General features: G+C 37.7%; 1 protein-coding gene across 1 annotated transcript; it reads right to left on the reverse strand.

Annotated features, from left to right (window-relative positions):
* Positions 1 to 1,595: 1,595 nt before the first annotated feature.
* Positions 1,596 to 12,781, reverse strand: LOC130172716 (syndecan-2-like). Its single transcript, XM_056381593.1, has 5 exons — positions 12,489 to 12,781; positions 6,645 to 6,777; positions 5,796 to 5,998; positions 5,033 to 5,339; positions 1,596 to 4,811 (listed from the first exon to the last, which is right to left on the reverse strand). Exons 1-5 carry the CDS (start codon positions 12,546 to 12,548, stop codon positions 4,648 to 4,650), a joined length of 867 nt encoding a protein of 288 aa, XP_056237568.1. The 5' UTR covers positions 12,549 to 12,781; the 3' UTR covers positions 1,596 to 4,647.
* Between the last annotated feature and the right edge of the window lie 1,133 nt (positions 12,782 to 13,914).

Here is a 13,914-nt window from a genome sequence, read left to right on the forward strand (position 1 = left end):
TATTAGCAAATAATATTAATAATTTAAATAGTAAAGTAAACCATTTAAAATTTCGAAGATGAAACTATAAACAGAATTAGATGAACAAATGAACTCTTGGTTTTTGTCTGCTCCTTTTTATTTTGAACTTTGAGTAGTGTTTAAATGTGCAGTAGATAAATGCCAGTTATGGGCTACATAACACAGTCTGTCACTTCTAAAGACTATTTTCATAGCTAACACACACTCAGACACACATTTAGGCCCAATCAGCTCAAGGAAAAATTATGATAGAGTCTCAAAGCTGGCACTTTAACATTGACTTTAATCATTCAATGATTTGGGTTCATACCTGACACCTAGTTCAGCCATTGTTTCATGGATAGATTTAAGTATATTGCATGTAGACAAAACAAATATTAGGTTCCAAGTGTGTTTGAGCTCTCAAAGTTTGGATTGAAGGAATGTAAAAATTAGCATAGTTCACATTCTGTGAAGATTTGATTCTGAGAATGCTCTGTGCATTTTTCAGTTTCAATATTATTCAGCATAGGTTAAACAATGTTGAATGCATAGAAGGAAGAATGATGTCCTAGCATACAGTTGTGGTTACCAAAATGATGTCCACTTCTTGGATTATATTTACAAACTGTAAAAAACAGAGCACATCTCTGCCCATACCCCAATCTGTGGTTTTCACCCCTCGTCCTTTTCTACCATTAATCTTCTAAAGTCAATGGCATTCACTGTAAATGACCCACCCTGTGAGAAGGATCAGATTCATGTTTACTTATAGTTTCCTTCATTTTTTTTCTTCTTTTCACACAATGATATAAGAAAACCAGTGTCTCCACTGTTTTTCACCAGCCTCTTTTTTCAGTTTCCTCTGTCATTCTTGTTTTTTTACTCTCTGCATCGCTGGGCTTTAGAAAACATCTGACCATTAGGCTCCATTCACATGTTGCTGGTGGTGGTGGTGGTGTTGCAGTGGTTTGAAATCTTTTTTTTCTTTTTTTTTTTTCTGGCACCTACATTTTCAAAAGGATATTTCTTGAGGTCAGTAGGAAATGTTTTTCTGCACTACTTTCAAACAAGTAAAACAAAACTTACATCTGACTGCTTTTACCAATAGGTGGCCTTCGAGTGTAGGGACATTTTACACAATGTTCATTACAAACTGTGTGTTGAGTCAGAGCTTTCACCTAATGACACCATGAATTTCTGTAGAATTAGATTAAAGGACTTGCAGAAGAATCTGGCTTCGGATAGCCTTTTGGTTTTGCCATTTTTCACACAGTGAATGCACAACACTGGTTTATAAGACAGAGGTCCAAAATACTGTGTGGATACATAAAATTATTGTTTGAGTGGCCAATGAGCACACAGATTTTGTGTATGTGCCAGAGACAGATAGATAGTCGACAGGTAAATGACTGTAAAAAGATAAATAAAAGGGTAGAAAGTAAGAGGGACAGAGAGGCTGCTGAACATTAGCACACATACTGTTGAGTGAATACATCTGTCCTGTTTTGATGTGTGTGTGCAAGGGCAAAGAAGGAATGTATGATCTTATATTCAGACCAATCCCCCAAGCCTGAAAAATGACAAATAGCCAGTTTCAGCATTGCATTACAGCCACATCTTTTATTCAGTAGTGAACCTCCTTAGATATACCATTTCAGCAACACGGTTCTCTGTAGGCCGCCTCTCGCACATACATCGTATTGGTAAATTTTGGTTGGTCCTCATCATTGTGTAGCTGATCATTTGTTAAGCCAAGGCATCAGTTAATTCATATTCAACTTAGATGAAAATGAAAGTTGCTAAATATTTACAAGGAACTTATTATTCTACTTTAATCATTTATTAGAGTCATTCATATAGAAAAAGATGGATAATTGATAACGAAAATGAATTGAAACAAAGCTTGTCAAATACTCTAAAAACATAAATATCAAAATAAACAAAAACAAAAAACAACTGAACAACTGAGCAGTAGGCACAAAGAGGCTTCAACCATGAGTAAATATTGTACAATCCCAATTTATCACTGACCTATTAACCTGGACTATTGTCTAAGCAAGTATAAATTAATACGTATAAATTATAGTATTATCAACATATTGTATAAACTTACAGATATCCTAGAGAAAGGTTATTGAGTGTCATCACCTGTTGGATTGTCAGCAAGTGCTGACCTGTTGTCTTGACCCCCTTTGGGGATATTTCATAGTAGACATTTCAGTTGTTGTGCAGTCTAGCCAAGAACTATTACAGATGGTTCTACACAGCTCAAAGGTCAAAGCATGACAACACTATACGTGAATGTAGACAATGAATTGCAAGGCACTAAGGATTCAAGTGCCCACAAAATATCTTGTTATCAACAGTAAGTCACAGTAGGTTAGTGATCAGATCGTCCTGCTTATTCCAGCCATGATGAATAGGTAGTATGCATTTGCATTCAGATAGTCTAGAATTGTTCTAAAATAGTCAGATATAGTTCTATTACTGCCATGGTAGTTATATCATAAAAACACTATTAAGAAGCCTTGACTAAAGCAAATTATTAATGTAACATTTTACAAACAAAGAAATTGCTGCAACAGATAGGGTCAATGACCTTTAACAAAGGAAAATCTAACAACAAAAATGGCCGTAACAATCCCATAAAAGAACCGCTTATACCAATTTAAAATGTGTTATGCAGCATGGAACTCAAAGTCTACAAACTAAGAACAACAGAAATAAACAATCTGTACTCAATGTAATTTTGATGAGAATGTGTAGATAAATGGCTGGTCTACTCATAGTTTAACTACTTAACCCACCTCTTTGTATGTATCAACCATTAATCTCAGTCATCTTGATAACCAATAACATTTTCATTAAGATTTTTTGGCCACCAATAGTGCTTCAAGACACCCCCCCACCCCCCCAAATTTCAGTAATTGAAAAGCTGACATGAAAAGTATTCTGCTTTGACACATAATAAGCAGTAGGTAACTGGATAAAATTCCTCAGTCGATACATAGGGCAAATATCCAATATTTTCACTAAAATATATCCTTTTTTACAGGTTACACACAAGTAGAAATTAGGTGCTATCAAAAGGGAATAACACCCTGTTGTCATAGCTGTTAACTGTATCCTTATTCAAGCTCTAAAAGTCTAAAAGATCCCACACTTCTTTGGTTGGCTAGTTAAGGTATAGACGGAGAATTAGGAAACGTCTTTAAAACCTGACATGCTTGCACTCAGACTAACATTGTAAACATTACAGAGTTGGAAACTCCCAGTGGGTTACACTACTTATTACAGTTAAGAAGAAACAGATATCTGTCATTGATTGCATTTTAACTCTCCAACCCTGCTGCATGAATAAACCCTGACACTATAAACTGTAAGAAACACTGAATGCTGTAACTGTCCCTTTAACTTGACTTTAACTAAACCTGCCATTACAGCCATATACAGTTGACAGTAAGACAGGAATGTGCTTTGGCTTTTGTCAGACAACATTGGTCACTTTTATGGTTTGTGAATTATAGTCATTAGCCTTGGCCCTACCTTAGCAATCCTGTCCCACGTTTGCTGCAACCAGTCACCAAATAAAATAGTCCTGAAAATATTACTAATGTTAGACAGATGCAAGGTTGAGGGACTTTAACCTGCTTTAGGCTACCCATGTATGAATGCAATGAAGACTGAAATCTCTTTAAAAAATGGCTTACACAAATGTAATCTCTAAATATGCAAACACATCAAAAAGCTACTAAAAATAATTTTCCAAAAGACAAATAAAGCACATTTATATTTGGTCAGTTATATAAATGTCAAATATCTGAGAGAAAACAACAAAAATATGTACCTGCAGAGTAACAAAATTGTTCACACCAATACTGGACAGCATATGAAAAAACATATTCATTCCTCATAATGACAAAAAAAAAAAACCCTTCAAAGTAAAGCGTACAGAAAATGAAATGTAACAATACAAGATGTTAACAAAGCAAATTTGACCTCAAATAAAAGGGTAAAGGGTATCAGCGTTTGAAAGTTCTTTGAAGTATTAATCCCATATGTGGCACCGTCTCATTTAACAGCATTCAAAATGCATTAAGGCTATTCATGTTTACTTCCTTGTGCTGTTTGTCTGAGCTGGCCTATTTAGTTCTGCTAAATGGGACATTTGATTTGTGTGTAATGCAGAACCAAGTCCGGCCCCACGTGGTTCAGCATTGAGAAGTAATGTAGGTTTAAGGCACAATGTTATCAATACTTTAAAGTTGATCACTTTCCAAGACTACGTTGTTTTCTGCTGTGATACTCAAGAGAAGATTCCTTTATCAAAATTTAGGCTGTGTATTGAATGTCTAACTCCTTTCCCTGGGATGGAAATGATAGGAATGTATTTTAATAGTCTTATTTGTTCTGTTATGGCCTCTTCTTCACAAAAACTGGACATTATGTGGAGAAAAAGATGAAAATGATGGCAGAGGAGGAGCGTAGGAAAGATAAAAGAAAAAATTCTAAAGAGCACTGAAGAAGAGCAGAGGTGCTTGACTTCAAACTTCAACAACAGGAACCATCTTCAGCTGTTTATAGATCCATTCTCAGCCCTGATTGGCAGATGAAAGATTCCATTCAAAGTCCCTATTGCCGAATTCAGGCATAAAACTCCTTGGTAGGCGCTTTGTGATAGGCTGTCGTGGAAAGTTTGGTGTCTCCAAGGTCATAGCTACCTTCGTCCTTCTTCTTCATGCGGTAGGCGAGGAGGAGGAGGAGGAAAACAGCACAGAGGAATCCAATCACTCCACATGCTATCACCGCTGGAGAGGACACAAGAGAATTTTTTTTTTTTTGACCATCTTCCAAACTGTTCAAATTTTTGACATTATGACCTTGACTGAACAACACTGTCAAAAATAATTAAAAGGACCATTTACTTCAAGATATATAATTTTAGAAGAAAAAATTCAAAAAGGTTTTATCATCATCATCAATCTAAATCCTGATATTCTAAAAAGGGCTTGTAGAAATCTGTCCTTACCTGCCAGAACTTCTGTCCGCTCCCACATGTTCTCAGAGGTCACCTCTCCTGGAGGGTCAATCACATATATTCTGCCTCGATCATTGGACATATCATTGCCCATTTCCTCTTGGTTCAAATCTTTACCTTCACTATCTTTGGATGTCAAGACATCCCACCTATCCAGGCTGTTGTTCTCATCGGTATCTTTGGTTACACTGATGTCTATACTGAATTCGGTTGCAGTGGTTTCAGTGGGATGGATGCTGGTGGAGCTGGGGCTGGTACTCTTCAAGAACCAGTCAGCTGTTGTGCCAATACCTGGTACCTGGAAGAATATACGCATGCATGAAATTAAATGCATGATGCACTGGATAAAAAAGTAGGGTCGAAAAAACTTGAAGCTAATGTAGGTTTAAATCTTATAGTCAGCACCATTTAGACTATGGTGTAAATGTTGGAAATACATTGTTAAAACTCTTAGTTTTATAGCTTTACTGTTCACCTTGCAGAGGTAAGAAATTACTTTATATCAACTCACTAACATCATAAATCAACATTTCTATAATGGTGTATACTTGCAAGGTGGATTGGATTATGATAAATCTGTAAATCATGAGATTACCGACAACAAAAAAAAAAAAATCATTCAAAGTGTATGAAACGATACCACTGAAAATATTTGTCTGAAATAGTCTACCATGGTTTGCCCTGGGACCCAAGTCATAAGGATTTTTATAACTTTGAGATAAAGATTTAAGTAAAAGGAAAAGTAAGATTCTACCTCCTCATCCCTGTTGTCTCCAGTAGGGAATATGTTTGGTGTTGTTGTCTGATCCTGGCTGTCTGCTGGTGTGGTTGGTGGGTTGTGAGGAGAGTCTGCTGTTGGCTGTGGCTGAACTGGAACCATTTCTTTGGAGACTGTGGTCTTAGAGAAGTTGAGAAACCTTCTGAGTAACTCCTCTGCATCTGAGAGGTCTCTGAAAGCTGAGATACAGGAAAACTTTAGAGTCATTTTCTTTTCAACCTAAAACCATAAAGGATTTTGGAGTAAAAGCTATTTTTGAATTGATTTGAATTTACGTTTAAAACGTGCTCTGAGGATGGTCATTAACCAGTTTTGTTACATGCTGGAGGAATGCAATTTATGAGTTTTATATCTTACAGGAATTAACAAAACCACATCATACCACATTAACGCTTTATATTGGGATCACACTGAATGTTCTGAATGAACTAAATGTTCCAACACGTTACTCACTGTGGGTGTAAAGGTGAGTCATTCATAATAAAGGCAGAAAGTATTTGACATCTGTGAGCTTCCAATAAAATCTCACATCACCTCAGGACAAACATCTGGCACACAGAGAGTGCTTCTGTGTCTGAATTTACAAGCACTTGTCTCTACAATACATATTCCTCATTTGTCTGACTGAGTGGGTAGATTTAGAAACACACAAGATCAGGAAAACCTTTGGACTGCTTGTAAGGAAATTTGAAATGAAGTTCCAGAAAGTACAATTTCTACAAATTTCTTTGTGCTAATTTTACTTCTACTGTGACCCCTCAATTTAAATATTACACAAAAAACAATTACAAACTAGGAGAGTTCAAGAGACAGTATCCTCCGTACCGTAATTTCCAGATCCCGAGCCTGAGCCATCATCTTCACCATCTTCATCATCTATAGGGAGATCACCTGATGTTCGCCCCTCTAGGTACAAGTCATCTGCTGCGGAAAACGGTGACTGGGAGGTGACCAAAAGCTAGAAGAAAGGAAAAAAATACAGATATTTTAGTTACTCCTTTGATGCAAACAGGAGAGAAATACTAACAAAAGAAAAAAGAGGGTGAGAGAGACATAGATGCACATACATCTGCTTCATTCACACTTACAAAATTCCCTCCACTAATCGAAAACATGTGAACATCTCTACAGTTTGGGGGTAAGACAATACCTCCCACAACCAATGACCTATGCTGGCCAAATATGCCGGAGTATTCACTGGTGTCTGGAAGTTGTGTGTATTCCATCCATACTGTAGCATATACATTAGATGGAGGCTGGTTTCTTGTTTCTTTTATCTGCTGTGGCAGTAATTTGTGAAGCTTCACAGACCCAGACAGCAGAGATCAGTGCAGTGTGTGTGTGTGTGTGTGAGGAGGAGGGATGGATAGAGCAACTTCAAAAGACAACACACAGAACAGACAAGTGGACACACACATGGAAAAAACAATTTCATATATTCCCACCAACCCAAACACTCGACAAAGGAGTGTGATGAAAACCAAAACCCTATGTGTCTCTTCATCTAAAGCCTGGTCTGAGCAAAAAAACAGATGCCGTAATTAAATAGATGAAGTTATTCATTGACTTGTTGAAATTTGACTGTGACTGAAGTTGAATCAAACAAGCTAAGTCAACTTCAAACAGAAGATAATATAACAAACAGCTAAGGCAGATTAGAGAAACAAAGGAATAAGACAAAAACCTGATAATGAGTTTGAAATTTAAAAGAAGAGGAATGGTTCAGCAGATGTTGGTAGTAAGACACAGAGACAGACATACACACATTACACACACAGGCGTGGATGAATATGGCCCATTGAGACCTGAAGTATGTCTGGTATGTATACTATGCCTCCACTAACACAGGTGCTGAGAGAGGGAGAAAGGAGGGAAACCGAGTAAGGAAAAGGAAGGAGAGAGACAGGGACAGTACTGTGTGTTTCTCGTTAAACAGGTGCTGAGGACAGAGGATAAGATGCATGAGGAGGTTTACCGTTCTGTCTTTTGCTGCAATAAATATTCACACTAGAGGGGCGTAAAAGCATAAATAAATTCTTAAGGCATGAGTCTTCTCATGCCAATACAACCTTTCATTTGGCAGTATACCTTTGCTCATCTGTAGGCAAAAATGTAATCACAAGACAACAAACAAAACCCAATAAGTCATACAGATGGTAACTGATTAGACTAATGCATTTATGGTCTCTCTGCATGCCATTTCTTTTTATTTTGTAAAGATGTTTTTATTGAGGCATATAAGCCACTTTTCATTAAGAAGTCCACAAAAGGGAAGACAGACAAGAACAGAAACAATGCCCTCCCAAACCCGCAACCCCAGTACGGTAAAGATTTCTTTTGTTAACAAAAGAAAAAATGCAAATTAAATATAAACGTAAACCATGAAAGGCATGAAGTATCAGTGTCTGTTAAGGTATAACAGCATCAAGCTGACGGGAGAAGCACAGTCAGGGGGGATCTGCATGCCATTTCTAATAAACAGAGAACAGAGTTAGAGTAAAATAAGCCAGGATATGAAATTTGTGTATTTATTCTGTAACTGCAGAACACTCAATCTAATAAGACTGCTCATTCTGCAACATATAAGTTTTTGGTCTTATTAAACACAATCAAGACTCAGGACAAAGTTTTTAGCTCAATTCCCATGGAGCCTGTGATAACTGAAGTTTGTTTGAGCTGACTGAGATGTAACAACACACAACAGGACAAGAATACAGAGAGATAACATTATGAGACCAACCAGATGTTCACACTGTGGGGAAACAAGCCAAACAGAAAATCATCAACATCAATTTTCAAAGGACAGTGAAGTCTCATAATACCAAGACTGACTGAAATAGCAGACGGGGTTCTCACATTCCTGCTATCATCAGCCAGGGATTACAAAAGCAGATGCTGTGCTTGTCAAAATGAAACACACAGTCACAGTCACACACACACACAAAAGCAGAACTGCCCTGGACATGCAAATGTGATGTCCATCTAATGCCAGATGTCTGTGTCTTTACCTCAAATTTACAATTTGTGTGTATGACCAAAGAGATATTTGAGTTAAGAGCCATCTTATTTTATATTCACTGTCAAACTCGCAGCTCTCAGTTGGGCATCACTAGCCTTGCTTGTCTGGACTCTAGCTTTGAAAGAAAGCAGTTCATGCTCAGGTCTATACTCACTGAACTGTCCCAGTGAAAGAGGCACAGCCTGTACATACTGAGAGTGGGCAAGATTCACTTTTAAGGCCACAACAACTAGCCCTACTATGACCTGAGGTGCTCTTGAACTGATGGATTACTAAACACACACAGCCACCACAATGTACATGTACATACACTTACCATAGGCTGTATGGTTGAAATCATTATCCACGTTAATAAGGATATATTCTGATATCGATGAATATGACAATATGCTGGATATATGTACAATCACTCATAAAAGAAATCAAATTATATATTTTATATGTTTTGTTATGTCCAACTCAAATATATTCAGTTTACAATGAAATAACAGTAAAAGTAAAGACATTTTTTAATTTGAGAAGCTGGCATTTTTTTCTTCATAAATGCCTTATACAAATTATTGCGAATAATTTACTGTTTATTGACAAACTGATTAATCAAAAGTGTTTCAACTCCAGTGTTCTCAAAACACCTGTACAGTACATGTACAATGTAACAACCAAAAATTTCTTTCTCCATCCCCCCTGCCAGAAAGAAGTTATGCATTAGGGTTTGCTGGAAGACTTGACTCAGTCACTTAAGGGTTACACACATCTGGAAAACATACATATGTACATAGTGCACACACACATACACACAGACCGTATATAACCATCTGGCATCACTGTGCTTTGTCATAGTGAAGACAGTTTTCTGGAAACAGTCAGGTCACGGTGATAAAACATTGCAGAAATAACACAGGGAGGGTATGTGAGTGTGTTGGGAGTGCATTATTAAATCTAGTAAACAACAAACCCATGTTTTCTTGTGTCTGGTGGGCTAACAGTTATTAAACTAAAACATTTCCCCAATGAGCTGGAAGTCAATGACAGAGCAGTCGGGTCAAAAGTGAGGTTGTGCAACAGCCAAAAGCACACAAAAGACCTGTCATCACAATCTAGATAGCAGCAGTATGACACAGTGTCATGTTTTATTTAGTCTTTTGATTGCAGTTAGACACTGTAAATGCTTCACAAAGGCACAATTATTTGAAAATTAAAAAAAAAAAAAAAAGCGAGCCAATTTGAGGTAAATAGATATTTAACATTTTTGTTACAACTCTGTAGGTCCGGACAGGGTTGGGTGGCATCGTCCAGAAAATTCAAGGGACACTAACAAAAGAAAATAATATCTACTTTTGTTTTACGCATAGAAGATATTGTGGCCTAAACTGAGATATGTATCGCAGTAATTTGAATCTGCTGGCCCCAAAATAAAGGTTAGAAGACATGACCTTTAAAAGCACTGTGATTGAGCAAAGAACAGTGTAAGAAAAGAGACAAATCAATGTGGTACAAATCTGACTGTAAAAAACTTAGTTAGCTCTTGTTTACAACTTTTTTGGTCTAGTTGTACATATACAGTGGTGTGAAAATCCCTCAAGGACATGTTGAGATTACAATCAGCAATACAATCAGCAGTCACAAAAATGTCATAGAAACAGTCCAGAAGCCAATCGGATGTGTACAGTCTACCCTTCATTTAGAGAACACTAATATGTTGTGACCAACGCCATGCTATTAGTTAACTGAGAGCACAAGGATTATCATTTTAATCATTTCTTATTCATACATGTGTAATTTGGTCTTCCTGTCATATGTTCAGAAGCACCATGAAGATAATCATTAATAATAATGAGAACCAGTGATACACTCTTCCTTTTGCCTTTTCTGGTTGGTTGGAAAACTGCATGCATCCCACGCATTTTCATGCTTGTCTGGACTAGCCCAGTGGGACTCACTGTGAGTCATCCATCCAGAAAATGACACAACTACCGGCTCAGAAACTGTCAAAGGCAGAAAGCCTGTTTGAACATTCATCTTTCAGAAGTGAGCAACATTGCTGACTGGCTAACAAGTAATTCTATAGCCACTTCAGCCACACTCAAGAGAAAGAGACAGTTTGAATATATGATGTAACCCATCACACCCAGCAATTTAGGACTGGACTGGGCGAATCAAAGCATATGCGGATCAGAGTAGGGAGCACATTACAAGATGATACAATTAAAGTTTTGCAGTAAAAAAGTCGTTTTTCTCAGTGATCATGATAAGATTGAAACTCCTTGGATGGGGGAAAAAATGAAAAACTGTATTTATTCCAGTATTAACCAAATGTGTGCTTGCCTTTCAGTCCCCACTACAAAATACAGCAGGACAGTCTCAGGTTTCAGTCCTCTCCCTTTCACAATATACAGACTATCAATCATAAATAACATGCATCCATGGAGAGGTGTCAAATCTCCCTGACTCTCGTTTGGTACTTTTACAGTCAATAAATCATGCAACCGGGATATTGTCACACTTGTGACAATGTACAGAGCTCTGCTTTAGCCTGTCACTTCCAGGTGTTTTCCAGCTTCACAACAGACACACACATAGAGAAAGAGAGAGGGAAAGACGGCAAGACTTGGGTTGCATCACTAGCCTTGCTTGTCTGGACTCTAGCTTTGAAAGAAAGCAGTTCATGCTCAGGTCTATACTGACTGAACTGTCCCGTCCCAGTGAAAGAGGCACAGCCTGTACATACTGAGAGTGGGCGAGATTCACTTTTAAGGCCACAACAACTAGCCGTACTGTGACCTGAGGTGTTCTTGAACTGATGGATTACTAAACACACACAGCCACCACCATGTACATGTACATACAATTACCATAGGCTGTAATGGATTAAATCATTATCCACATTAATAAGGATATATTCTGCTTCACAACAGACACACATAGAGAGAAAGAGAGAGGGAAAGACAGCCAGACTCTTGTTTTTTATTCCTGTTAATTATTCATTATGACTCAAGATTTCATTTTTCAAATAATGACATTCTAAACCTTGTGTGGGTGAGAAATTCAGGCCAGGTCTGGAGGTTTGGGTTTAAATGTCAAAGCTGTGAGATGGGGGCTGAACAGACTTTGGCCCTGTGTGAACTTGACACCGACTGGACGCCTGAACTTGGGTTGAATACACAGACTGTGGCTGAATATCAGCAAAGTCTGGTTCAGTCCACCAAATAACATATCTCTTATGTAAATACTGTTGCTTCCTGGAAGATAATATTTGTTTAAACTTAAAAACAGGTAATGTTATTTTCATGCTGATCATCTTATCGCAGACTATACAAAATACGACCAGGTGGACCAATTAGGGAAAACGTGACCATAAAATAAACATACTGAATCAGGATGGTGTAACATTGTATGAAGATTATTCAAATTAATTCCTCGTTGATTTTATGGGGAACATGCATGGGAAACAGAAACAACTGAACAAAATTAAACGTTAAAGAGGTTTGCCTCTTTTAAACGTATCTTAACGGCTAATTGGTGCCTAAACGGGATAAAAGAAAGACACATTCAATAAAATCATTCGTTATCGAGTCAAATAACATCCAGGTTTTCCATTAGGGTCAACTGGTCCAAATTTATAGTAAAAACCGTAATTTAAAGCCACTTACTTTTTCACTGATAAACCCAGTCGCCAGCCCGACGAGGAAAAACAACCACAGACTCCTCATCTTTACTTCCAAAGTGAAACGACAGTTGTGAGGAAAAAATATAAATAGAGAGGAAAAACTAAACTGTATACGCTGAGAGGCAAAGTAATGTCGTTCAGCTAATTCCTCGTCACGTTTTCACTGGTGTTATTTTACGGCTCCGATGTTAATTCTCGGCACTTCGGTGGACGGCTCCTGGACGCGTTGGAGTTCCTCTGGAGAAGTTATTTGGACTGGCAGTACAGCGTGGCTCCGCGGCGACTGACGTCAGCACGAGGTGACGTTCAATGAAGAAGGCACGAGGCTGGGGGCGTTTCTCAATGGACGCGCGCGCGCGCGCGCACACACACACACACACACACACACACACACACACACACACACACACACACACACACACACACACACACACACACACTTTTTTAAACAGTGAATCCACTATCCTAATCTAGGATATCAGCTGTAGTTCCTGGTTACATTCTAAATTCAAAATTTTACATAAAGACATTTGATAAGGTTAGAAAATACAATACATACTTGATGTCATGTTTTCAACTTCCATGAGATGTTAGCAGTTTCACCAAAGAGACATTTCCCCTCGGAATTTAAATAACTGTTTGAGATCCTAAGAGGTAAAACTCTCCAATATGTCACAAATAATTAAAGACTAGGAGAAAGCTCAAAATATAATTACAAATTTGTGTATCAGGAGTTCCTCTCCTATGCATTAATTATGTCATGATGCTTCAGATTTATCTTGTGACCCTTTGGGAGGAGCCCAACCCCTAGGTTGGGAACCACTGGACTAAACAGGCTGACCGTACATATATAAGTATTTGAAACTAGCACCACCTTGAGCAGCTACAACAGTAAGATGCTGCTTACACATTGATCAATCAGTATTAATAATTATATCTGTCACAAGGCTGATTTCCTGCAGAATCAATACCTTTATTTTGAAAAGTTTAAGTAAATGTAGCTTATAATATTTACTTTTTCTAAGTATCAAAATAATGTTTAGCATGATCCGAATTACTGGATGTAAGAAGCCACAGTAACTTCTCCTGTTAGTATATATTAAGTGCAGTATATAACAGCTCATAAGTTGACCAAATCATTAAGTTTCTACATACACATGGCAGTGTTTCATTACTCAGCAATTAATAAATACATAAAATTCAATGACCCATACTGGTTTCATTATATTTGTTGTGTACCTGAGATAAGGGGCTGACCAGTGTGTGCTGCTCCACTGCAGTGTGTAGAGGAGCATCAGACAATGAACTGCATTTTAAACTGTACATATGACTCCATCTAGTGCAGAAGAATGGTTACGACAACACAAAAGTACAACACAAAGAGCACCCGAGTCACACCTTGACACACT

The sequence above is a fragment of the Seriola aureovittata genome, chromosome 7 (genome assembly GCF_021018895.1).
Source record: "Seriola aureovittata isolate HTS-2021-v1 ecotype China chromosome 7, ASM2101889v1, whole genome shotgun sequence".
Classification (NCBI taxonomy): domain Eukaryota; kingdom Metazoa; phylum Chordata; class Actinopteri; order Carangiformes; family Carangidae; genus Seriola; species Seriola aureovittata.

Coding starts and splice junctions, on each gene's coding strand:
- LOC130172716 (XM_056381593.1), bottom strand. CDS start 12,548: ATGAGGAGTCTGTGGTTGTTTTTCCTCGTCGGGCTGGCGACTGGGTTT. Junction 6,778..12,488: donor CTGGGTTTATCAGTGAAAAA/GTAAGTGGCTTT, acceptor CCTTTCTTCTAG/CTTTTGGTCACCTCCCAGTC. Junction 4,812..5,032: donor GCGGACAGAAGTTCTGGCAG/GTAAGGACAGAT, acceptor TGTCCTCTCCAG/CGGTGATAGCATGTGGAGTG.